The 27,683-nt window shown below is 36.0% G+C and overlaps 1 protein-coding gene and 1 non-coding gene across 3 annotated transcripts in view; one reads left to right on the top strand and one right to left on the bottom strand.

Moving 5' to 3' along the window:
- The window catches only part of Vbp1 (VHL binding protein 1), a 34,380-nt gene that overhangs the window by 5,671 nt on the left and 1,026 nt on the right, over positions 1-27,683 (top strand). Inside the window, exons 2-5 of one of the 2 annotated variants that reach the window (XM_005342016.5) lie at positions 901-1,025; positions 11,053-11,119; positions 13,057-13,155; positions 25,366-25,504. In XM_005342016.5, coding sequence (XP_005342073.2) covers positions 901-1,025; positions 11,053-11,119; positions 13,057-13,155; positions 25,366-25,504 — 430 coding nt within the window. The remainder of the gene's footprint in view (positions 1-900; positions 1,026-11,052; positions 11,120-13,056; positions 13,156-25,365; positions 25,505-27,683) is intronic. The other variant, XM_021721251.3, reaches the window with a different exon arrangement.
- Positions 23,064-23,165, bottom strand: LOC120890968 (U6 spliceosomal RNA). Its single transcript, XR_005735433.2, has one exon. It is a non-coding gene; the product is annotated as a U6 spliceosomal RNA (small nuclear RNA).

Genomic DNA, 27,683 nt, shown 5'->3' with positions numbered 1-27,683 from the left:
TTTTATTTGGTACCAACAGGAATTGAACCCAGGAGCACTCAACCACTGAGTCACATTCCCAGCATATTGTTTTCTTTTTTTGGTACTGGTGATCGAATTCAGGAGCATTCAACCACTGAGCCACATCCACAGCCCCATTTTATATTTTATTTAGAGACAGAGTCTCACTGAGTTGCTTAGTGCATCGCCATTACTGAGTCTGGCTTTGAACTCACGATCCTCCTGCCTCAGCCTCCTGAGCTGCTGCCATCATATTTTTAAATTTTTGGGGGGTGATACCAGGGATTGAACCCAGGGGAACTGGGCCACTGAGCCACACCCCCAGCCCTATTTTGTATTTTATTTAGAGACAGAGTCTCACTGAGTTGCCTAGCGTCTCACCATTGCTGAGGCTGGCTTTGAACGTGATCCTCCTGCTTCAGCCTCTTCAGCCACTGGGATTACAGGCGTGTGCCACTGTGCCTGGCTTTTTAAATGTTTTATTTAGAGACAGGGTCTCACTAAGTTGCTTAGGGTCTCACTAAGTTACTGAGGCTGACTTTGAACTTGTGGTTCCCCTGCCTTAGCCTCCCCAGGTATTGGGCTGTGCCACAGGCATGTGCCACTGTGCCTGGCTGTTCTTTATCTGTATTTTTTTAAATTTAATTTAATTTAATTTTATTTGTTCTTACTTTTATGTGGTGCTAGGGATGGAACCCAGTGCCTCATGCATGCTAGGCAAGTGCTATACTACTGAGCCACAACCTGGCCACTAGTCTTTGTCTTTTAATAATTACTCTTTTAGTTAACAACAAAACTTTGGGATAAACTTTTTTTTTAATATTTTAAAAACAAGGTTGTCAAAAACTCAGATTAAGTAGTATAAATTCTAAAATTTTCATGTTATTTTTGATCTTAAAGGAAGATGTAGACTCCTTCATGAAACAGCCTGGGAATGAGACTGCAGATACAGTACTAAAGAAGCTGGATGAACAATACCAAAAGTATAAGTTTATGGAACTCAACCTTGCTCAAAAGAAAAGAAGGTAAGTATAAAAATTTCTAAGTTTTAAAAAATTTTACATGACTTGAACTTTTTTTTAATATTTATTTTTTAGTTTTAGGTGGATACAATATGTTTCTTTTATTTTTGTGTGGTGCTGAGAATCTAGCCCAGTGCCTCATGCATGTTAGGCGAGCACTCTACCACTGAGCCACAAGCTCAGCCCATGACTTGAACTTTTAAAACATCGAGATATACTTTATATATAATGAAATGTCTTGTCAAGTGTTCAGTTTGATAAATTTTGACAAATATATCCGATTCTGCCCAGAATTGATTCTCTTGTCCAGATCAATATCTTTCATTACCCCAGGAAGTTCCCTCTAAACCCTTTCCATTTGTTCCCTCCCCAGCAACCTTTTGTTATCTGTTTGAACTTCATATGAGTAGAAGCATATAGTTTTGTGTCAACCTTCTTACACTTAGTGTAATGCTTTAAAGAGTCATTCATGCTATTGTGTGTATCAGTAAATTAGTTCCTTTTTAGTGCTGAATTCCATTCCATTGTGTATAGGTATACTATGACTTTAGTATATTTTTATCTATTTTAATATTAATGGATATTTCAATTATTTTCCTTTTTGGCTTTAAGTGTTTATGTGGACATATACTTTCATTTCCCCTGGGTAAATACTAGGGGTACAGTTGCTGAAGTTTAGGTTCAATTTTATGAGAAACTGCCAAAACTCAATGTATAAGAATTCTAGTTGTTCCACATCCTTACAAACATTTAGTATTGCCAGTCTAAAGATAATTTCAAAAACCATGGAATGAATATTAAAGATCTTATTCCAAAGAATCTAAGATTATAACATCTTAGATGTATAGTTCATTCTTCTAATTTTGCTAATGAGATGAAAGACCTACAGACCCACTTTCCCAATAAGACATAATTAATAGATGTAGTCAAAGAAATCCTTACTCTCAACTCTTATTTCTCCATATCCTTTTATATAGCTCATAAAGTCAATTCCTTGTAATAAATATTTGTGGATATTTGCTATGTTTATGTCCCAGAATGCTTCTGTCAGTTAAATACTTAGGAAATTCTAACCATGTGCTAGATAACAATTTTGGGTGAAGTAAAGTCTGATACCAACTTTTAACATGGATACATCTTGGGGGGGATTGATGAATTCTTAAATTTAAAGTACATAACGTAGAACAGTAGAGATGCTTTGGTACAATACAGTGAATTAGCATTGGGGAAGGAAAAGAGCAAGGAGTTTCAGGGGAAGTTCCAAGAGAACTAGATTGCTATAGAATTTCAAAGGTTGGTTATGAGTTTAAAGACAGACTAGAGCAAGAAAGAGTAGTTTGGGCATAAGCAACACAATTTTGTTTTTATTTTTATTTTTTTGTTATTATTATTATTATTATTTTGTACCAGGGATTGAGCCCAGGGGTGCTTAACTGTTGAGCCATATCCCCAGCCCTTTTAAAAAAATATTTATTTTTTAGTTGTAGATGGACACAATACCTTTATTTTATTTGTTTTTTTTTAATGTGGTGCTGAGGATCAAACCCAGGGCCTTGAACATGCTATGTGAGTGTTCTACCACTGAGCCACAACCCCAACCCTCCCCAGCCTTTTTTTTTTGAGAGAGAGAGAGAGAGAGAGAGATACAGAGAGAGAGAATTTTTAATATTTGTTTTTTAGTTTTCAGTGGACACAACATCTTTTTTTTTTTTTTTAATGTGGTGCTGAGGATCGAACCCAGCGCCCCATGCATGCCAGTCGAGCGCGCTACTGCTTGAGCTACATCCCCAGCCCTTTCCAGCCTTTTTAAATATTTTATTTAGAGACAGGGTTTTGCTCAGTTCCTCAGAGACTATCTAAGTTGCTGAAGCTGGCTTTGAATTCGCGGTCCTCCTGCCTCAGCTTCTTGAGTTGCTGGAATTAAAGTTTCTCATTTGATAATTAGAGAAATTTGAATATGGGGTGGGTATTACATGAGATGAAAAATCATAGACATGGAAAGATGAAAAATGTTAACAAAATCCAGAGTAGGAAATATTAAGAATAGTATGCTCTCATATTGGCAAAAGTATAATTAATAGAAATACATATAATGATCTTCATTAAAGATGTATTATCAGGGATAATCTCTGGATGGTAAGAATGTGGTGTTTTTCTTATTTTTATTCTTTAATATTTCAACATGTACATGTACAGCTTTTTGTGATAATAAAATGAAGCCATTGGATTAGGGATCACCAATAGGGAGTTTAGATAGGAAAATGTGCCTTGAGGCCTAGCCATCTGGGATGGGGGCATGGGGAAGATTGGATGGAATAGGTTTGTTGGGGAGCTCTGAAGTTCAGAGATTCTTTTGGACATCCAAGTGGAAATGTTAAATAGACAATTAAATATATGAGTCTTTTTTCTTTAAGTTGTCGACAGACCTTTATTTTATTTATTTGTTTATTTGTTTAGAGAGAGAAATTTTTTTAATATTTATTTTTTAGTTTTCGGTGGACACAACATTTTTTATTTTTTTTTCTTTTATGTGGTGCTGAGGATCAAACCCAGCGCCGCGTGCATGCTAGGTGAGTGCGCTACCACTTGAGCCACATCCCCAGCCCTATTTTATTTTTATGCGGTGCTGAGAATCGAACCCAGTGCCTCACACATGCCAGGCAAGTGGGCTTCCACTGAGCCCCAGCCCCCACCCCAGCTCCAAATATATGAGTCTTAATCCCTTAGAAATTTTTTTTTTTATGTTTAGTGTGTGGGAGGATTCCAATTTATTTTTATTTTATATTTTTGTGTGGTTCTGGGGATTGAACCCCAGGGCCTTGTGCATGCGAAGCAAGCACTCTACCAACTAAGCTACATCTCCAGTCCTGAATTTTTTTTTTGTAAGTAAATATATTATGGCTTACTATTGGCTTAGTATCACTTAATGTTAATATAGTCTGGTTTAACAATCTTTTTTTTTTAATGCTTTTTGGTTTTCGTATCTTGTTTAGGAATTGTTTGCTTATCCCTAATTCATAAAGATAACTTACTGTATTTTCTTCAAAAAGCTTTGTTATATATTTTACATGGAGATGCTATAATCCATGGGTTATTAAACATGGGTCGCTAAATTTCAAAGCAATTATGTGATTTTCAAGACCGTTTCTTTGTCTCATGTTTACTATAAAATGGTGGATCTATAGTTTGAAATATATATTTAAATGTTTCTTTGTCACTAGGAGATAGAAATAGTAAATTGTTGGAATATAGACTATCTTTTCTTTCATGTGACTTTAATTAGGAGTTTTTAGAATCTTCAGACTTCAAAAATAGAGACCCCACCCTGTGATTTCTCTAATTCTTTCCTGATGGTGTTGTTCTACTATTGAATCAGTAGCTGCTCAAAAATTGTTACATGGTAAACCAAAATTGGACTTTTTTAAAAGCAATTTTACAGTCTAGAAAGTACGAGAGGATTTTCAACTAAATAAATTGTCATTTACATACTCCTGTCAGTAAACAAACAGACAAATAAAATAAATAAAAATAGGTGGATTGTCTTGATCACATTCAGACTTGATTTTTGGTTTTTTTTGAACAGTACCTCTTCTTAGGTTTGTGTATTCTTTCGTGAAGAGGCAGAGATATCCTTTGTCTTCCTTTTATGATGCTTAATGACTAGGCCCATTAATTTTGAATTGCAAAATGATGATGTTCTACTGTTTCTTTTTCATTTATTAGTAAGTTGGCATATTTATTTTCTTAATTTTTTTTTAGTTGTAGACGGACACAATATCTTTATTTTTATTTATGTGGTGCTGAGGATTGAACCCAGGGCCTCCCATATGTGAGGCGAGCATTTCTACCACTGAGCTACAACCCCAGCTCTAAGCTGGCATATTTCTATAAAAATAAATGCCTCCCCGCATGTACTATTTGGCAAAACTGTCTGCACAAAATCAGTTAATTTCTCAAAGTTTCTTTCTTAGCAAGAGTTAGCCCCATACTTCCTATCACCTCAGTTAGTCTCTGCTGTCTTCCAAAAGAGGATTTGTATATTTTCTCTTGCTATTGGGAGTGGATAGAAGTGGGAATGCTGGTTTGCTGCCAGCTGTTCATCTTACACCAAACACTTTGTGTCTCTTTTTGTATTTTTTACTCTATTAGATACATGGCATTTGAGGAGTATTAGGTCTTCTTGGTTTTAATCCTATATATAATAATGCTTAATAGTATCAGAGTCTGATTTTTTTTTTTGTTCACTGTTGGTGTGTCTTTTTCTAATTTCTTTCAACCTATTTATTTTATCTAAATGTATTCTTTTTTAATATTTATTTTTTAGTTTTAGTTAGACACAATAATTTTATTTATCTATTTTTATGTGGTGCTAAGTATTGAACCTAGGGCCTTGCACATGCTAGGCGAGCACACTACCACTGAGCCACAACTCCAGCCCCTCTAAACATATTCTTGTAAATAACATGGTGGTTGTTTTTAATGCTAGCCTTTTTAGATAATTTGTCTTTTGGTTACTTTAAAAATCAACTATTTTTTTTTGTTATTTCAGTATAGTTTGTCTTTTTGTGGATATTTTCTTAAACTAGTTGACATTTGTTAGTTTCCTGTAATTATGGATGCCTGTCTACTTTGCCTTTATACATGGAAGTTTTTGCTTTTGTCAGGAGCTATGAGTTGATACCAGTTTCAGACCACTTGAATCTAGTTCCAGGTTCTTAAATTTCATCTGTGAACTGGGCTCAGGTTTGCAGTTGGAATGTGCACCTGTTCTCATTGACACTACTACCTTCGCTCAACTCAGAGTCTTTTCTGGTTATTTCCCTTTTTATTTTTTTCTGGAATTTATCTCACCCCCGTGATATCAGCTGCATAGCAGTTCTGTTTTTGTGCATGATCTATATGGAGTTTGAATGCTAAACCTTTTCTTTATATTTATTATAAATCGTTTCTTGCAGTCTGTAATTTAATTTTATCTTCAAGCTGTTTAAAGTTTTTAATATTTCATAATTCTCTATGTATAATCTCCTGTTTTCATTGACTATTCTTCAAACTTTTTTTATACCTTCATTTTATTGATTTATTTTTATGTGGTGCTGAGGATTGAATGTCTCACGTGCTAGGCGAGCGCTCTGCCACTGAGCCACAACCCCAGCCCCAAACTTTTTTCAAAAAATATTTTTAGTCGTCAGTGGACCTTTATTTTATTTTTTTATATGTGGTAATGGGAATTGAACCCAGTTCCTCACACATGCTAGGCGAACACTCTACCACTGATCCACAATCCCAGCCCCCAGACTTACTTTTTAAACAATAATAGGGATCAAGCTCAAGGTTGCTCTACCATGAAGCTATATCACTAGCCCTTTTTAGTTTTTTTATTTTGAGGTAAGGTCTGCCTAAGTTGTTAAGGTTGGCCTCAGACTTGTGATCCTCCTGCCCCAACCTCCTCAGTCACTGGGTTCATAGATATAAGCCACAATGCTTAGCTTTTTTCCCTCTAATTTGATTTTGTCTTTTTAACTAATAGTTGACATTATTTATACAGTACAGTGTGATATTTCAATATATGTATATAATGTGTAATGATCAAATCAATGTAATTAGCATTTGCATCTCCTTATCATGTCTTTATTTGGAGCTTAAAGCTCCTCTCTTCTAGTTTTTTGTAAAATGTAAAATAAATTGTTTTAAACTATAGTCACTCTACTGTGATATAAACCACTAGAATTTATGCCTCCTGTGTAACTGTATTTTGATGCCCTTTATCTATCCTCCTTCTATTTCCCTTCCTCACTTGTAGTAATCACTATTTTGTTCTTTTCTTCTTTGTGATCAATTTTTTTAGATTCCCCAAATGTTAGACAACATGTGATATTTGTCTTTTTTTAATATTTATTTTTTAGTTGTAGTTGGACTCTATACATTTATTTTATTTATTTTTATGTGGTGCTGAGGATTGAACCCAGGGCCTCGCATGTGCCAGGCAAGTGCTCTGCCACTGAGCCACAACCCTAGCTCAATATTTGTCTTTCTATGTGTGGCTTATTTCACTTATATAATGTCTTCCAAGTCCATCAAATTGGCAGAGGTAAAAAGATTTCATTCTTTTTTCATGGCAGAATAATATTCCACTGTCATACCACATTTTCTCTACCCTTTCACCTGTTGGTTATTTCATATCTTGGCTATTGTAAACAGTCCTGCAATAAACATGGGCATGCATCATTTCCTTTGGCTATATACCCAGAATTAATTTAGGTATGAAAATCTCCTTTTTGATATGTGAATCTGAGGCCTTTAATCAATCTTACATCTTGGAGATTTTGTGGTTATCATCTTTCTTCTCTGTAAATTTTTTCCTTTCTCCTGGGGTATCTTGTTTATGGATGTTGAACACTTGTAATTCTGCCATCCATTTCTCTTTATTATTTCTTTTTTTTTTTTTTTTTTTTACTGTCTTTGTCATTTGTTTTTTGGCAACTAGATGGATATCCATGTGTTCTTTTTTTGATACTGGCAATTGAACCCAGGGGCACTTATCACTGAGCTACATCCCTAGCCCTTTTTTAAAAAATTTGAGACAGTCTCACTAAGTTGCCGAGGCTGGCCTCAGTCTTGTGATCCTCTTGCCTCAGCCTCCCAAGTCACTGAGATGACCAGCCTATGCCATTGCACCTGACTTTGTTTTCTTTATTTCATCTCTTATGTTTTTGTACCTTGTATTTTTTTAATTATTATTGTTGTTACCAGGAATTTAACCCCGGGGGTACTTAAACCACTGAGCCACATTCCCAGCCTTTTTTTTTTTTTTTGTACTTTTATTTAGACACAGGGTTTCACTAAGTTGCTTAGGGCCTCACTAAGTTGCTAAGGCTGGTTTTGAACTTGAGATCCTCCTGCCTCAGCCTCCCGAGCTGCTGGGATTACAGGCATATGCCACCGTACCCAGCTGTAACTTGTAGTTTTGGATCGTTCTTAACAACTATTTGCTCCTTCTTTGTATTGACCAATATCCTTTCTTTTCTCTTTAAGGTGTTTTTAAATACTTACTGTATGTTTCTTTGAGTATTTGTTTGTTTAATGTGATAGATTGTTGAGTTTGTTGTCTTTATATTATTGTAGTGAAGTTTATCACACTTTCATTTGTCTTCTGTCAGCTCATATTCCTTCAGGGATATCACCTGCTTTTGCCATTATGTGGAGGGTAGGAATAATTTAAGTTCTTCTTGGTGGTAGATAGGAGTGGAAGAATGCTGCTGGTGTTATAGTCTAGGGTATAGCCACCAGACAAATACTCCCTCTCGCCAATCAGGTAATACTGCTTCTGGGGCATTCTTTCTGTTCCCAGGCCCTTGGCTTTCTTTCTTTTTAAAATTTTTAAAAATTTGTTTTAATTAATTATACATGACAGTAGAATGCATTTATGCATTTTGATATATCATACATAGATAGGATATAATTTCTCATTTTTCTGAGTGTACATGTTGTAGAATCATATTATTCATGCAGTCACACATACATACAGTAATAATGTCTGTTTCATTCTACTATCTTTCCTATCGTCACATCCCCTCCCTACCCCTCCCCTCCCATCACTTCCTTCTACCTAATCTAAGGTAACACTATTCTTCCCTAGGGCCCTCCACCTTATTGTGAATTAGTATCCGCATACTAGAGAAAACATTTGGCCTTTGGTTTTATGGGATTGGCTTATTTTGCTTAGCATGATATTCTCCAACTTCAACCATTTACTGGAAAATGCCATAATTTTACTCTTCTTTAAAGCTGAGTAATATTCCATTGAGTATATATACCATATTTTCTTTATTCATTAAAATCAACACCCATAATTCAGATGTATTCTTAGACATCAGTGATGAATACACTGAAAGAGCAATTAGGAAAACTACTCCATTCATGATAACCTTTAAAAAACTAGGAAAACTACTCCATTCATGATAAGCCTCCAAAAAAATACCTGGGAATCAATCTAACAAAAGAGGTAAAAGACCTCTACAATGAAAACTACAGAACAATAAAGAAAGAAATTGATGAAAACCTCAGAAGATGGAAAGATCCACCTTGCTTCTTGATACGCAGAATTAATATTGTCAAAATGGCCATACTACCAAAAGCAATGTACAGATTTAATGCAATTCCTATTAAAATCCCAATGACATTGTTCACAGAAATAGAAAAAGCAATCATGAAACTAATTTGGAAAAATAAAAGATCCAGAATAGCTAAAGCCATCATTAGCAGGAAGAGTGAAGCAGGTGGCATCACTATACCAGACCTTAAACTATACTACAGAGCTATAGTAACAAAAACGGCATGGTATTGGCACCAAAATAGACTTGTAGACCAGTGGTACAGAATAGAGGACACGGAGACAAACCCACATATATACACTTATCTCACACTAGACAAGGGCACCAAAAATATGCACTGGAGAAAAGATAGCCTCTTCAATAAATGGTGCTGGGGAAACTGGAAATCCATATGTAGCAAAATGAAATCAAACCTCTATCTCTCACCCTGCACAAAAATCAACTCAAAGTGGATCAAAGACTTAGTCACTAGAACAGAGACCCTGAGCCAAATAGAAGAAAAAATAGGCCTTGGCTTTCTTTACTGTCATTATCCCAGGGAAAAGGAGTGGGGGAAAACAGATCTGTTGGGGGCCAGTACTTGTTACTTTCAGCTTCATTGCTTGGCCCTCTTCCTGCCTCTGGCCAATTTTTGTCCTTTTTCTACCCTATATCAGTGATGGGATAGATTCAGAAGGCATTCCTGTGATTTGATACTTTTTTTTTTTTAACAATGTGACAAGTGTACACACTAAGAAGATGCCACTATGATTTGCCTGGCATTTAGCTGACTCTGATGTGCTTGTAATGAATATGCTTGCCAGAAGCAGCTGCATGCAGCACTGGGTGGAGAGTTGGTGGTTTCAAATTTGGTGTATAATGTATTCGAATGTGGTTTTTTTTTGGTACTGGGGATTGAACCCAGGAATACTTAGCCACTGAGCCACATCCTCATTCCTATTTTGCATTTTACTTAGATACAGGGTTTCACTGAGTTGCTTAGCACCTAGATTTTGCTGAGGCTGGCTTTGCACTTGTGATCCTCCTGCCTCAGCCTCCTGAGCTGCTGGAATTACAGGGGTGCACCACCACGCCCGCCTGAATGTATGTTATTTTTTAAAATATTTTTATTAGTTGATGAATTTTTTTATTTATTTGTATGTGGTGCTGAGAATCGAACCCAGCATGTCACACATGCTAGGCAAGCACTCTACTACTGAGCCACAACCCCAGCCCCTGTTATTTTTAAGATTACCTTTAAAATTAATCTATTTAAAATACAAGTGTAATCAAATGGAGAATCTCTGAATCACCTCTGTGGAATATGGTGTGCTTCTAGAAATGTTTATTAACAGTGGGAATTTTGATGTATAGAACAGGGCTTTGTTCAAAACATGCATTCTATATATCTTTGTTATTATATCTTAAATATTTTATTAAATTTTTATGCCTTTAATATTTTAAAAATGTTTTATTAAATGCATTTTATTTTTTGAAGTATTTTATTAAATATTTTATTTTTATTCATTTATTTATATGTGGTGCTGAGAATGATCCCAGTGCCTCACACATGCCAGGCAAGCACTCTATCACTGAGCCACAACCCCAGCCCCAACATTTGTATCTTAAGTTCTTTGTGTTACACCTAAAATTTCCTAAGTATTTTAAAAAATTAAATTTATGAAATAAGATTAGTATGTATTAAATATTTTATATTTATAGTTAGTCTTCAAGAATATATCAGCAGGGGCTGAGGCTAGTTGGTAGAGTGCTTACCTTGCATGCACAAGGCCCTAGGTTCAATCCCCAGCACTACAAAAAAAAAAAAAGAAAAAGAAAAAAAAAGAACATATTAATAGACAAGGTAAAGTTAGTAAGACCATATCTTGGTGTTTATTTTTACTTGTGAAATAGTATATTAACCTTTTTCTTGTTCATAGGCTAAAAGGTCAGATTCCTGAAATTAAGCAGACTCTGGAAATTCTAAAATACATGCAGAAGAAAAAAGTAAGTGCATTTTTCTTTAAAATACAAGTAAACCAGGATATATTAGCAGAGTTTCATCTTCCTTGATTCTTTGGTATTTGATCTGTGCTGTAGGATCCATTCTTCCTTCTTGAGCATATACACTAATATACCAGAATTTTGTGTAAAAATTGTGGCTTTCTGACTTTTCCTTAAAAGGCTAGCACTTGGATTACTTTATTTATATGTAGTGTTTACAAAATTTAAATATAGTCAGAAATTGTTTTAAGTTATTTTGAGGTGGTAATATCAAGTTTTCTTTTTTGGGGGATGGGGTGGGTAAAAGGGATTGAACTCAGGGGCACTTGGCCACTGAGCCATATCTATATTTTATTTAGAGACAGGGTCTCACTGAGTCACTTAGCTCCTTGCTTTTGCTAGGCTGGCTTTGAACTCGAGATCCTCCTATCCTCCTGCCTCAGTTTCCTGAGCATCTGGAATTGTAGGCATGTACCACCACACATGGCCAGGTTTTTTTTTTCCTAGTGATGGTTGTCCTCCCTAAGAATAAGGAGTAAGCCCAAGATTTATAGAGCTTGAAAAAATCTTAAAGAGATTACTATTTTCAGGTTCTTATTTCACAGTTTAGGAAATAACTACTTAGAGGTTAGTTACGCTTAGTTGGTTTCACATAGCTACTTAGTACTGGAAGAACTAATTTTGAGTCTTCCAAGTCTCAATTCAGTATTCATTAAATAAAATCAGGCTGTAAAGATTAAATTTTTTTTTTAAGAGAGAGTGAGAGAGGAGAGAGAGAGAGAGAATTTTTAATATTTATTTTTTAGTTCTCAGCGGACACAACATCTTTGTTTGTATGTGGTGCTGAGGATCGAACCCGGGCCGCACACATGCCAGGCGAGCGCGCTACCGCTTGAGCCACATCCTCAGCCCAAGATTAAATTTTTTAAAAAATATTCATTTTTTAGGGCTGGAGATGTGGCTCAAGTGGTAGTGTGCTTGCCAGGCATGCGTGCAGCCCGGGTTCGATCCTCAGCACCACATACAAACAGGGATGTTGTGTCCACCGAAAACTAAAAAATAAATATTAAAAAATTCTCTCTCTCTCTCTCTCTTTCTCTCTTTAAAAAATATTCATTTTTTAGCTTTAGGTAGACATAATATCTTTATTTTATTTTTATGTGGTACTAAGGATCGAACCCTAACCCTCACACATGCCAGGCAAGCGTGCTACTACTTGAGCCATATCCAAGATTAAATTTTATAAGAATATTGTTTTGAACAGATTGTGTACACATGTGATTTATTATTTGAAGAATAACTAGATTTCTAGTAGGTTATTATATGTGGTGAATTTTTTGAGAGACTTCAGAACCTGAGTTGGGCATGAAGCACTGATGAAGTAAAAATAACAGCTAATTCTTCTATAATATTGATATAATTCATCTATGCCAGGCACTGTTCTGTGTGTAAGCATTAGGGAAGTCAGTGCTTACCTTTGCCTTTGCCCTGGTACTGGGAATTAAACTCAGGAGCATTCTACCTCTGAGTTATATCCACAGCTCATTTTATTTTTTATTCTGAGATGAGGTCTCACTAAGTTGCTCACATTAGCCTGGAACTTGGAATTCTATTGCCTTAGCACCCCTCAAGTCACTGGGATTATAGGTGTATGCCACTATACTGGCTGTGCGAGGATGGTTATTTTTTAATTTTATAGGTGAGGGACATGAGGCATGGAAAGATTAAGTGAGATGCCAAAATTTACATAGCTGGTAAGTAGCTGAACCAGAGTCCATGCCCAGCCATCTGGCAGTAGTGTTCATTTCTTTTACCTTTACCTTTACATTTAGTTCACATGATGGTATTGTTTTAAATGTCTTAGGTCCAGCTATGGAATTTCTTCTTTATAACTTTGATATCAAACTGGTTTGTTTTTGGCACTGTCATTTTTTTTAAAGGAGTCCACCAGTTCACTAGAGACCAGATTCTTATTGGCAGATAACCTGTACTGCAAAGCTTCAGTTCCTCCTACTGATAAAGTTTGTCTGTGGTTGGGGGTAAGTAAATGCTGTAGCTACAGCTGACGTATTTGTAAACCAGTGTGTTTTGCATAGCAAAACAGTATTGCTTGAGATGTGTAAAAGTGTTCATCCCTCATTGTGGAAGGAAGGAAGGGACACACATTTTTTGTAAGGGAGATATAATTCAATCTGTAATAACGTATTCCTTATAAGGTTACATTCACAGGTACCAGGGCTTAGGATTTCAGTGTATGTTTTGGGTTTATACAGTTCAACTTATAATTACATTTTAATTCACCCTCAGTTCTGTTCTTGCCTTCCTAAATTTTTTCTAGCACAGTGGACAGAGTGATCCATTAAAATCTATCAAGTGATTCCATATTCTGTCCCAAAATTTCCAGTGGTTTCTCATCTCATTCTGAGGAAAAGCCCAAGTTCTTTGAATGGTTTACAAATGCCTCCACAGTTTGGTACTCCTTGATACTTCTCTTGCATAATACCTTACTTCCTTGGTTGGCTACACTTAGACTTCTTGCTTGACAATGCCTGGAATGGCCCTGCCTCAAAGATTTTATTCTGGCTCTTTCCTCTACTCAAGTTGCTAGATTTAAACATGTCAGATTATGTTACTAGGACTTTAGTAGTTTCCCCTGTCATAAGCTAGTCCCACTTCCTCTCTGGCACTACTTGACTTTTCACTTAGCATTACATACCTTTTCTTTTGAGTAGTATTAGAATTTGCTGCTTGGTTTTGTTGGCTTCTTGTTATTGTGTGGCAGGGCTATGGCATAATAATAATATTAGGTTATTTTTATGTTTGTTTTAGAGGGAACAGTGCTATATAAAAAAGTGCACATATAAAATATTTATTTTTTGTATACGCTTTAATTTTTTTTTCTGGGAATTTAACCAAGGGCCTCACTCATGCTAGGCAAGTGCTCTACCACTCAGCCACGTCGCTAGCCTTGTATGCCACTTTGAGATGGAATTGTTGGATCTAACAATAAATGTGTGTGTGTATACACACACATGCACACACAACACAAAACATTTAATATTTTGAAAGATACTGCTGCATTGCTCTCAACAAAGACTGTACCAATTTACATTTTTCTCCCAATGTATATAGTATTCTTTTATTGACAACATTTAGATTTTTGTTAATTTTATACATGGAAATGCTATCAAAATTTTTTTGTTTGACAAAATGGTCATTTGTATTTCTCTTCAATTTTGCCTGCCTGATTATGCCCTTGCTATATTTTCTGTTATAGTCTTTGTTTGCTTGTTAATAGATATTTAGATCTTTATATATTATGTATTTGGGATATAGTCTTCTTTTATATAATGCAGATATTTTTTATGAGGTGTTGCTTGTCTTTTGTTTATGGTACTTCTTATAGAGAACTTTTAATTTTTTAAAAAAGATATATTATTAGTTGTTGATGGACCTTTATTTATTTTTATGTGGTGCTGAGGATCGAACCCAGTGCCTCACACATGCTAGGCAAGCATTCTACCACTGAGCCACAACCCCAGCCCTTGAGAACTTTCATTTTGAATGTAATAAAGTTCATTAAGCATTTATGATTTCATTTATGTTAACTGTACTCCTTTCACTCAGCTCATAAATATATAAATAGGTTTCTGATATTTTTTGCTCAAATACTCATTTGTTGGGGATCATGTGAAAAGGCAAGCTACTCAGTAGAATAAGGGGTATATAAAATAATTTTTTCTGAGAAGAGAATACCCAGTGGCCAGTAGCCACATGAAAATTGTTTAGCTTCATTAGCAAACAGGGAGATGCAAATTAAAAGCACTGTGCATTTGCACTTTGCACTTACCAGAATGGCAGGGCAAAACAGACTAAATATCACTAATTCCCAAATCTGAAATCCTGAATGCTCCAGTGTCTAAAATTTTCTCTTTTGTCATCTCCTGTCTATATGTCAGAAGTTCAGATATACCTGGATGGATCCTCTGGTCAGGTTCTCACAAGGCCAGCATTAAAGTACCAGGAAGGATGTACTCCTTATTAGAAGCTTGGGGGTGAATCCACTTCAGTATCATATTGTTGTCAGATTGTAGTTCTGTGTAGTTGTAGGTCTGAGATCCCTGTTTTCTTGGATCCCTGGCATCTAGAGACCACCTACATTCCTTGGCTCTTAGACCTTTTCTGTCTTTAAAGAAGCAGTGAATATTGTGTTAAACTTCAAATCTTTCCAGGTTTTCCTTTTGCCACTAGAGAAAGTTCTCTGATCTGAAGAGCTCATGCAATTACATTAGACATATTCAGGTAATACCCATTCATTAGCATTAACAGACAAATGATATACCTCATCAGACTCAAATGTTCCAGGGATTAGGCTAGTACAGTGTGGGTTTAGGGAGTCCTAATTCTGTATACTGCAGAAATCAGTCATGAAAGAACACATACTATTTGATTCCATTTGTGTAAAGTTCAAACATAGGCCAAATTACGCTGTTAGAAGCCAGAAAAATAGTTTTCTTTGGGATTAAGATGTTGGTGATTTACTGGAAGGATCCATGAGGAGCCTTCTGGAATGCTGATGAACATGTCTTCATTGATCTAGATGCTGGTCCCATGAGTGTTATGAGTTTGTGAAGATGCATAAAGTTGTATATTTACGATGTGCAAACTTTTCTATATGTATATATGTTTACATATAGACAAAATAAGAAAACTGCACAAAACAAATTACAAGTTAATTTGTTACCAGTCAGGGTTCCACTAGAGAAACGGAACCAGTAGGATATAAACTTGTGTACTAACATACAAGTTGGTATGTGTTTTTGTGTGTAATAACTCATGAATTCATAGTGTTCTTTCCAGTTCAAATTCAGGGCAACAGAGTTTTTTTTAATATTTATTTTTTAGCTTTAGGTGGACACAATATCTTTATTTTATTTTTCTGTGGTGCTGAGGATCGAACCCAATGCCTCACGCATGCCAGGCAAGCGCGCTACTACGTGAGCCGTATCCCCAGCCCGGGCAACAGAGTTTTTACTCAACTTGTTCCTCTGTTTCTTCTGTATTCTTTATTGAGAGTATCAGGTTCTCAAAATACCAGGGGTGATAGAATTACACTATGTAATATGTTTTATCCCTTATTCATACAAAAAACGTTCTTAGAATAACATGACCAAATGCTGTTACAGTGATGTTTTTTATGTATTCTTTCTGTCCTTTCCCATTCTTTACAGGGATGTGCTCATATTATCCATAATGGTGCCCAAAGCCATTATGTACTCTGCTTGCTTACTTGTGCCCTTCATTTACCCTTGTTCTCTCTGAAAATATGTATAGAATGCATATCACTATCATCATACTGATATTCCCCTAGTTATTTTGGTCGTCTGATACTCATTCTCTAGTACATTCCTTCAGATTTGGGGACACAATATTCCTTGAGTTCTCAAATGTTACTAACAATTATTCTGTAGCCTTTGTACTTAAAAATCACTCTTGCTGAATATAAAACCCTCAGCTCACATTTTATATCCTTGAACACTGTATATTTTGCTCCATTTTTTTTTGTCATAACGTGTTTCTCAAAAAGTTTTGATGGCAAACCAATTTTCTCCCCTTAATAAATGACTTATTTTTTTGGGTATCAAAAAGACTTCTGGGTCAATTTGCCCAGGTATATGGTGTGCCCCTTCATTGTGTGTGTGTGTGTGTGTGTGTGTGTGTGTGTGTGTGTGTGTATATGCGCGCGCATGTGTACACAAGTGTGCATGTGCATGCAGGCATGTGCCTGTGTTTGTGTTATCAAGAACATTTTGTTGAAATAAACTGTTCAGAATTTTTGTTTTTAGTGCCATCTTTGGTTTTCTTTGGGGATTCCTATTGTGTTTATGTAATTTCCTCATATTCTGTGAATCCTAAGGTATTGTATATTATAAATATTTGCATCTGTCTAGTTTAGTCATCTTTTCTGAAGTAAATTTTTTTTAAATATTTATTTTTAGTTTTAGGTGGACACAATATCTTTATTTAATTTTTACATGGTGCTGAGAATTGAACCCAGTGCCTCACGCATGCCAGGTGAGCGCATTACCACTTGAGCCACATCCCTAGCCCAAGTAAATGTGTTTTTATTTCTAATTCTTTCCTGAGTTCTGTCACCTTATCTGAACTTTCTAATTCTGGTTTTATGTTTGTCCTTTCATATCTTGTATTTATTTTCTTAATGTTATTTTTTGGTATACCTTATAGTTTTCACTTATTTTGTTGGCATGTCTTTCTGTTTTACTTACATTGTAAAGATGTTATTCTGTTGCTTATTCTCTTTTTAGAACTTTGCATTTGATTTGACTTAGTTCATTTCTATGGACAGTTTTTAGAATGGAGAAATAATTCTAGAGTTCCCTTTTGTTTTTTATGTAAAGTGGTAAAAATAAACAGTTGCTGAGACCCTTGACTTGAAGATACAGGGCTGTTTTTTCCTCCCTGTTCTGCAGATTGAACCCAGGGATGCTTCACTGAGCTACAGCCCAGCCCTTTTTTTTTTTTTGAGACGGGGTCTCACTAAGGTGCCCAAGCTGGCCTCAAAATTCGGATCCTCCTGCCTCAGCCTTCTGAGTAGCTGGGATTACAGGAGTGTGCCATCATGCCTGGCTGCTTTGTTATTTCTTATTAAGGTTATTCCCAGATGTTTTAGTAATTTTTGAGCTAGAATAAGTTCAATCTTTGTTTTTGTTTTGTTTTCCTCACTGTGAGGCCCTGTGGGTAAGGAAGTGTGTAAGGCTAGGTGTACCTAGAATACCCCTGTACCAATCTGCTCTGAGAGCATGCAAGCCACTTTTAGTCTTTTTAGTCTTTGGATCAAGCGGTAGCGCGCTCACCTGGCCTGGGTTCGATCCTCAGCACCATATACAAAGATGTTGTGTCCGCCGAAAACTAAAAAATAAATATTAAAAAATAAATAATTGCATAAAAATTGATTGTTATTTTAGTTATATATATTTATGGAGCACTATGTGATAATTTAATATGTATTCATAATATGTATATTGATCAAATCATAGTAATTAATGTTTTCATCTCCTTATTGTTATTTTGTACCTTTTTTTCTGTGAGATATTTATTATATTTTTATTTTTTGTCTGTTTTTTGTTATTTGTTTTTGGATCTTTAGACCTCCTCTCTCATACTTTTTCATAAAATATGTAACAGTTTATTGTAATCTATAGTCCCCCTACTGTGCTTTAGAACACTAGAACTTTTTTTGCTACCCACGATCCAACTTCTCCTGACCCCTGCTTCCCAACCTCTAGTAAGCACTATTCTACATTCAGATCTACTTTTAAATCATTTACATATGAGACACAACATGTTTGACTTAAAACTACTGTCCTCTAGTTAGCTTACTGATCTTCCGTACTACCGCCTCTTTGTTATTTTGGAGTTTTCATGTCTACTTGATGCCTCATTGCTTTCTTCCTCTTACTCCTGTACAAATGTTTCTACCATGCAGGTCTTATAACCAACAGTAGGCTGTCCTCCTGTGCTCATAGTGTAGAGATATGTAGTCAGTTTTTTTGTTGATGTTGTTTAGCTTTCTAGGTTTGCTGTCCTAGTTTTTTCTTTTCAACAGTTTTAAGATGTCATTCACATACCATAAAATTCACTATTTTACAGTGTATAGCTCAGTGATTTTTAGTATATTCACAGAGTTCTATAACCATCACTTCTCTCTAGGTCTAGAACATTTTATTCACCCCTCTTCCCCCAAATACTCCATACCTATTAGCATTCATTCCTCATTCTTTCTTCTCTCAGTCTGTTGTAACCACTAATTTACTTTGTTTCTATGGATTTACCTATGCTGGACATTTCACATGAATGGAATTATACAATATATGGTCTTTTGTGGTCTTTCACTGAGCATCATATTTTTAAGGTTTATCAATGTAGAGACATGTGTTAGAGCTTCTTTTATTGCCAAAGTATTCCTTTGTATATATAGAATTTTATTGATTCATTATCAGCTGATAGATATTAGGTTTGTTTCTATCTTTTTTGGCTATTGTGAAAAATTTTTCTGTGAAAGTTTGTGTATAAGTTTTTGTATAGACATATGTTTTCAGTTATCTTGGGTATATATTTGTCCTGATTGTTAATGTTAGTTTTTGTGGAGTTTTTAAAGTAACAGTAGATTCAACAATTGCCACTGCTGCCACCATCTCCCTGGCTTTGCTTGGTTTTATTTTAATTTAGAGCCCTAATTAATCTGGAAACTATTTTAATAAACACTGTGAAGGAGGAGTGTTAACTTTGATATCTATTCTCTCAAGTGGATAGCTACTAGTCCCAGCACCATTTGTTGAATTGTCCCTTCTCTCTCTACAGATTGAGTTTTCCTATCTGCCTGAGTTCTCTTCTGTTCCTTTGTTCTGTTTGTCTATTCCTAATCAATATCACAATGACCAAAGGAGCTACTTTTGCAAAAGGATAAGAGGGTTTTCCAGGTAATGTAATAGTAAGTTCAGAGGCCCTCAAAGCAGGACCTGCCTTGAAGGGACAGACAGAAGGAAGGCCAGGTTTGTTTGACTTTGGTACTGCAATGGAGGGTGAGAGTGCTGGATGGTGGGGCAAAAGCAAGTGATATTAGCTGAAGGGTTTCATGTTAAATGCAGTAGGAAGCTATTGAAAGATTTTAGGCTATTGAAAAATTTTAGACCAAAGTGGCAGGAGCTGATTTTTTTTTTATTTTTTAATTTTTTTTTTAGTTTTTGGCGGACACAACATCTTTGTTTGTATGTGGTGCTGAGGATCAAACCTGGGCCGCACACCTGCCAGGCTAGCACGCTACCACTTGACCACATCCCCAGCCCCTGCAGGAGCTGATTTTTAAAATCACTTTCTTTTGGTACTAGGGATTGAACCCTAGAGGTGCTTTATCACAGAGCTACATCTTTAGCCCTTTTTATTTTATTTTTTTTAAATTTTGAGTGAGATAAGTTTGGCCTCAAACTTGTCATCCTCCTGACTTAGGCTCCTGAGTCAATGGGATTACAGGCCTGTGCCACTGTGCCTGGCTCTATTTGCTTTTTTTTTTTTTTTTTTTTGGTACTGGGGATTGAACCCAGGGGCACTTGACCACTGAGCCACATCCCCAGCCCTATTTTGTATTTTATTTAGAGATGGGTGTCTCACTGAATTGCTTAGTGCCTAACTTTTGCTGAGGCTAACTTTGAACCCGCAATACTCCTGTCTCAGCCTCCCAAGCTGCTGGGATTATAGGCATGCACCACCACTCCTGCCTCCATTCACTTTTTTGAAAAACTTTTTATTCTAATTTGTTATATATACTTTCACTTTTGAAATGGTTGTATAATAGTTGTATAATAATATAATAATTGTGGGTGGATAAACTTTTTTCAAATTAGCTTTTTCTTTTTGGAGTCAGAAATTTGTCAGATATTTGGTTTTGGTACAACTTTTAGACTGTTAATACATTTACATGTCCTTAAAAAAGATACAGAAAGACTGTCTGCTATAACTGAATACCACAAACTAGGTAAATTATAAAGAATAGTTGTATATTTGGCTCATGGATCTTGAATCTGCAAAGTACAAGAACATGACATTGACATCTGGCGAGAACTATATGCTGCATCATAACATGGTGGAGGACATCACATAATGAGACAAAACAAGTGTGCTAGCTTGGGTTTCTCTGCCTCTACTTCCAAAGCCATTCATACCATCATTGGGGCCCCCATTTTCAGGACCTCATCTAAAATGAATTATGTCCCCAAAGAGGTCCCACTCTAATTACCATTAACACATGAATTTGGGGATTAAGTTTCCAACACATGAATTTTGAGATATAAATTATAACTCTAGCAAGGGCATACCTATCCTCACTAGCCTAGTAACCTCCTCTTAAGCAATCAACAATTCATTTCTTGGTATCCTTCTGGAGAAATTTTATATATATATATATATCTTCCTCCTTTTATACACAAATGGTGACCTGTGAATGTGCCCTCCACTGAACTACACTCCCTGATTTTTTATTTCTTTTCTGTGAACTCTGTTCATGTCCTTTGCCTAGCTTTCTGTTGACTATGGGCTACTTGGTCTTTTGCTTAAAGATTTATATATGTTAGGGGAAATTAGTTACAAACATTTTTCCTGTTCATTGTTTGTCTTTTGACTTTGCTTATGGTTCCTGGGTTTTGTGTTCTAGAAAAACTATCTTCTTTCCAGTGTTACAAAATATTTAGACACAGTACTTTGATGATGTTATTATTTCCATGTAAGTATTTGATCCATATAATTCATCCTCTGTGATGCTATAATTCTTATTAGAGAACTCCCTGTTTCCCCAGTCTTATTTATAAAATCATCTTGCCCCTGTGTGCTGATGGAATGTAGACTAAAGGAAAAAGAGGATTTATAGGATGACCCCTATGGATTGAACCAATGGGTGGATAGCTGTGTAGTTTACTGACTTGGGAAGAATGGGGGAGGAGCCAAGTTTATGGGGTAAGTTAGAGTTGTGTTTGGGGCATGTCATTCTTGAGATGTCTGTCAAGTGAGAAGCTGGGAAGGCTATATTTTAGAGAATCAGCTAAGGAGAAATACTTATCATAGAGTACATGCTGAATGAATGATGAATATTTTTTTTTAATGAATGAAATCTCTTTAAGTGTCTTCTAGTTTTCACTTGTACAAGAGCATGAAGAAAGAGCCTACAGAATGGGAGAAGGTCTTTGCCAGATATTCTTCCAGTGCGATTAATAACTAGAATTATAATAAAGAACTAAAAAAAACACCAAAAAACCTAATAACCCACTCAATAAATGGGCAAATGACCTAAATAGACAGTTCTCAAAAGAAGAAATACAAATGGCCAACAGATATATGGAAAAATGTTCAATATTCTTAGCAATCATGGAAATGAAAATCAAAACTACACTGAGATTTCATCCTACCCCAGTTAGAATGTCAGTCATCAATAATACAAGTACCCATTGCTGGTGAGGATATGGGGGGAAAGACACACTCATTCATTATTGGGGAGACTTCAAATTATTGTAACTGCTTTGGAAAATAGTACAGAAATTCTTCAAAAGACTAAGAATAGATCCACCATATTATCTAGCTGTCCTACTCCTTGGTATTTATGCAAAAGAACTAAAGCCAGCATACTATTCTCATAGTCACATTGATATTTGTAGCAGCACACAATTCACAATAACTGAATTGTGGAACCAGACTAGGTACCCATCAACAGATGAATGGATAAAGAAATTGTGGTGTATATACACACAATGAAGTTTTACTCAGCCATAAAGAAGAACGAGATGATGTTATTTGCTAGCAAATGAGTGGAACTGGAAAACATCCTGCTAAGTGAAATAAGCCAGACTCAGAAAGTCAAGGGTTGAGTGTTTTTCTCATACGCAGAAGCTAAGAGAGAAAAAAGTAATAAAAAAGGGGATCTTAGGCAAATGGAAAGGAGATCAGTAGAGAAGAAGCAGGGAACCAAGGGGGAGTGAGGAGGGGTGGAAAAGGGGAAGAACTGGGGAATTAAGTTCACCAAATTATGCTACGTGCATGCATGAATATATCACAGTGTATTCCAGTCATGTAACTATAATGTACCAATTGGAAAAATAAATAAATGAAGGGAGACCAATAATGTAGAGAAAGGAGATCAGGGATAGAAAAGAGGGAAAGAGGAAATACTGGGGATCAAAATGGAGCAAACTGTTATGATATATTCATGAATATGTCAAAATGAACACCACAGTTATGGATAATTACAATGAAGTAATAAATATAGAAATTCCATAGTGTCAACAATTTCTGGAAAATAAATCATAAGAAACAATAGTAATTGACCCTCAATTAAATTGGTAGCTTGGGAGCCTGCAATTGGAAAGACATCTTTTTCTCTATTTTTTATATGGACTGCTTTACAAATTTGCTTGTCATCCTTCTACAGTGGCCATGCTAATCTCTGTATCATTTCAATTTTAGTATGTGTTGCTGAAGTGAGTACTGGAAAGACTTTTTTTTTTTTTTTTTTTTTTGTGGTGCTGGGGATTAAACCCAGGGCCTCACATGCTAAGCAAGCACTTTAGCACTTTACCATTGAGCTACAAATCCCAGCCCAACATGTCCTTTTTTTTTTTTTTTTTGGTACTGGAGATCTAACCTAGGGTGCTTTACCAGAGTTGCATCCCCAGCCCCCTTTTTTAAAATTCATAAGTCTTTAATGATCATTAGGTATGTTATTTAAATTAAATAAAAGATATCAATACAAATTTCAAGTTAGAATTATTAACACAGCAGATCTACCAGCGACTCAAGAAGTTGAAAGGCAGAAGGATGGCAAGTTGAAGGCCAGCCCCAGCAGCTTAGTGAGACCCTCAACAATTTATTGAGACCCTGTTTCAAAATAAAATGTAAAAGGAATAGGGATGTAGCTCAGTGGTAAAGCACCCCTGTGTGTGTATGTTTATTTTTTTCCTTGCTTTTTTAAAAAAAATTATTTATTTATTGGTTTTATTTTTTAAATACATGACAGTGGAATGTATTACAATTCTTATTACAAATATAGAACAATTTTTCATATCTCTGTATATAAAGTATGTTCACACCAATTCATGTCTTCATACGTGTACTTTGGATAATGATGTCCATCACATTCCTCCATCATTGCTAAACCCCTGCCCCTTCTCTTCCTCTCCCACCCCTCTGCCCTATCTAGAGTTCATCAATTCCTCCCATGCTGCCTCTCTTTACCCAACTGTGAGTCAGTCACCTTATATCAGAAAACATTCGCCATTTGTTTTTTGGGGGCATCCCCAGCCCTTTTTATTTTTATTTTGGGACAGGGTCTCACTAAGTTGCTTACAATCCTGCTAAATTTTTGAGGCTAGCCTTGAACTTTCAATCTTCCTGTCTCACTCTCCCAAGTGGCTGGGATTACAAGTATGTGCCATCACACCAGCCCATCATGTACTTTTTTGGTGGGGGAGGGAGTCAGATACCAGGGACACTCAACCACTGAGCCACATCCTTAGCCCCATTTTGTATTTTATTTAGACACAGGTTCTCACTGAGTTGCTTAGCGCCACATCATTGCTGAGACTGGTTTTGAACTTGCGATTCTCCTGTCTCAGCCTCCCAAGCCACTGGGATTTTAGGCTTTCATCACTGCACCCAGCTCATATATTTTTGATTGAATACTTTTTGTCCTATATGAATTTTATAATTTTCTAATTATTAGAGTGGGTTATTCTGTATTTATCTTGCACTTACTTTATGCCCAACACTTTCATGTTATCTCATTTAGTCTGTTTTCCCCAGTATTGACAGTATCACTTCATCTTGCCCCTAGCATCTATAGGAGGTAGTATGAAGGGGTCAGTAAAAGTTAGGCTGTTTTCTACCTGATCAAATTTAGATTAAAAAAAAAGTCTTGAAAATTTCAAATCAATGTATCTATAGCTTAAAAATAACTACTTAAATTTTCAAAAGTAATAACTGTTCAGTGTCATGATGGAGGTAGTAGAAAGGTGGGGTTTTGTATCTTAAGTATATTTGTTCTTATCCTGATTTTTTTCATTAATTTTTTTTTCATGTTCTTTCTGTATTTTCTTTTTTTATGTATTTGTCTTAATTAGTTACACATGACAGTACAATGATCTTGACATAGCATACATTTGAATCAGATGGGATATAATTTCTCATTTTTCTGAGTGTACAGGTTGCAGAATTACATTGGTTATGCAGTCACGTATATACCATTAATTATTTTTGTCTGATTTTTCTCATTTACTAGCAATGGGATCATGATAGAACCTGACCACTCTGAGCTTCCATTCTCTTAAGTGTAAAGTAGATAACTTTTTGCCTCACCAGGATTTTCTCTTACCAATTACATGATATATATGTATATGTGGTCTGTGTGTGTGTGTGTGTGAGAGCGCGCGTGCACATGCACACGTGCACACTCGTGCATCTAGAATCTAACCCAGAGGTCAGCTAACTTGTGTAAAAGACCAAATAATAAATTTTTTTGTTGTGCCAACCACATGATTTTTTTCCCCAACACTTAGCTCTGCCACAGTGGCAGGAGAATTTAAGGTAGCAGACTGGATTTGGCCTGAGGGCTATACTTTTCAGATACCTGCTTTAACCTAAAAAGTATTGTGTAACTGTTTAGTAACTGTCATGATTTTTTTTCTCTCTAGGCTAATGTAATGCTCGAATATGATATTGATGAAGCTCAGGCATTGTTGGAAAAGAATTTATCAACTGCTACAAAGAATCTTGATTCTCTTGAGGAAGACCTTGACTTTCTTCGAGATCAGTTTACTACTACAGAAGTCAGTATCCTTTCTTAAAAACACAGAGGGAGAAAAAAAATTAATGTGAAGAATGTCCTTAAGGCTATTGTGAGGTTGTAGATGTTATAGGAAATAACATATTTGAAACTTAGACATGAGTAACTTTATAGGTAGATCAAGAAGTTTGAAATGTGAACATTTGGAAAAAGCAAATTCACCTTGGTGATTGAGTGTTTTTCTTTTGAATACTTTCCTAACACTTTTATAGCTAGTTGGATAGTTTAATTCTTTGAGCATTTATAAATTAAAAGTCTTCTGTGTTCCTGCAACTATTCTAACCCATATAAGAGAGAAATCAGTGTGGCAGGGTGAGCAGGGAGTGACAAAGTCTTTCTGTATTAAAACTGCACATGCCAAAGAGCTAAATGATAATGTCATAGCAAAGTGTTAAGTTCATATATGTAGCACCAAGGGTATTTGACGTTTAGAAAAGAGATGTAAACTGGAGTTAGGTCAGGGAAAGCTTTGTTGAGAAGATGAAACTGGAAGTTTAGAATTTACATCAGCAGAGAAGTGAGGTGGGGGTGTTCTGGTCAAGCTCTTTGCCTTTCTCTACTGATGTGTATCTTCCTCCTATTCCTGTCATGTTTAAAGACCAAAACCTTGGTGAGGAGGGTTATCCTTCACACATCTCTCTTCCTCACTACTAAGAGTGAATTAATGACCAGATTCTTGTCAAATTTCATTCATAAATCTCTCTGCCCAGTGCCATTAGTTACTCTAGTTCTGGCTTTCTAGAGCATGCATTTAGTAGTTTTCTAACTGTCCTTCATGCTATCCCCAGCATGAATTTACTAAGTCATTAATATATCTTATTTTTAGTTCTCTGGTTATGATATTTCAGTGGTTGTTTATTGTATATAAGGTATGCATATAGACACTCTGAAGTGTCCCCGTCAGTCTTGCCTCATGCCATTGACTTTTCTGCTGTGATTCTTCCCCAGTGCACAGTAGGGTCCAAATAATTCCAGCTGGTCTTCTCACCCCTAAAATGTAGAATGCCTTTTGTATTTCCACACACTGTTTCTCCTATCTGGCGTGACTTCCCCTTATTTGCCTGCAGGTATTATCTTTCATATCTTAGTTCGAGCATCAGAACATCACTGAATATTTTCTAATCCCCTCAGGATATTTTTTTGTCCTTCTGTGCTTATTTAGCACTTTGAACCTTTGAACTTAGTACTTTGTTTTCCTTGTGCAACCATGAGCTCTTCAAGTATAGGAGCTGCCCTTTTCTCCATTGTGTAGCATGAGAGTGTGACAGGTGCTTAGTGCGAGGGTGAGGGAAGGCAGCCTATTTGAGGGCTAGTGTAGGGATCACCACTTAACTGGTGATGTGGAGAGACTTCATTCAGCTGTGAGATGACAAGGACCTAGGAGAACTGGTATTTCTGGAAAGGAGAAGATGTTAAATGTGAGAGAAAAACAGGATCCATTGACTTACAGGAACCAAAAAAAAGGGGGGGGGAGGGGGAATCATAAGATTGACTGCAAGCTTTGTTATTGCTAGAGCTGGAAAAGATAGCATGGTGTACAGACATGGGAGTAAGTTAGGGCATCCAGTCTCTGATAACACTGACTGGAAATCAAGGTTTTGTATAATGTCTAGTTGGAAACACAATAGGTGCTTAATAAACTGAATGCCCTGTTCAGCTAAAGAGAGGATAAGAGATGAAGTTATTGAAATTTGTACTAATTTCTTATATGGCAAGATATGTGCTGAGTGATCTTTGAAATTTCATGGATGACAGACTTGTCTTTAAAGCTATTGAACCAGGCACAGTGGTACACAGCTCTAGTCCTAGCTACTTGGGCAGCTGAGGTACGAGGATCATTTGAGCCCAGGAATTCCAGGACAGCCTAGACAATGTAGTGAGACCTTTTATCAACAAAACAAAAAAAGAAAATATGGAGAGTTTCTGGCATGTACTTGTTAAATATACTACCATAGTTGACAATTGTTGATTGTAGTTCTTAACTTGGTTTTGGTAGAATTTAACTCTATTATTTTTTTAGCAATTGATACTATAGCAGGATGGCTGGCAACCCTAGTTATTATCAGTATTTGTGTACGTATGATTTCGGTCTTTGATTCATTGTGTGATTGAAGGCTTAGCCATTGCATATGTTTTCTTTAGAACTGCTTTTGCATTTTCTTTGAC

Source organism: Ictidomys tridecemlineatus, chromosome X (genome assembly GCF_052094955.1).
Source record: "Ictidomys tridecemlineatus isolate mIctTri1 chromosome X, mIctTri1.hap1, whole genome shotgun sequence".
Classification (NCBI taxonomy): domain Eukaryota; kingdom Metazoa; phylum Chordata; class Mammalia; order Rodentia; family Sciuridae; genus Ictidomys; species Ictidomys tridecemlineatus.
The sequence above is the reverse complement of the archived record's forward strand: the minus strand, read 5'-3'. Positions and strand labels throughout refer to the sequence as shown.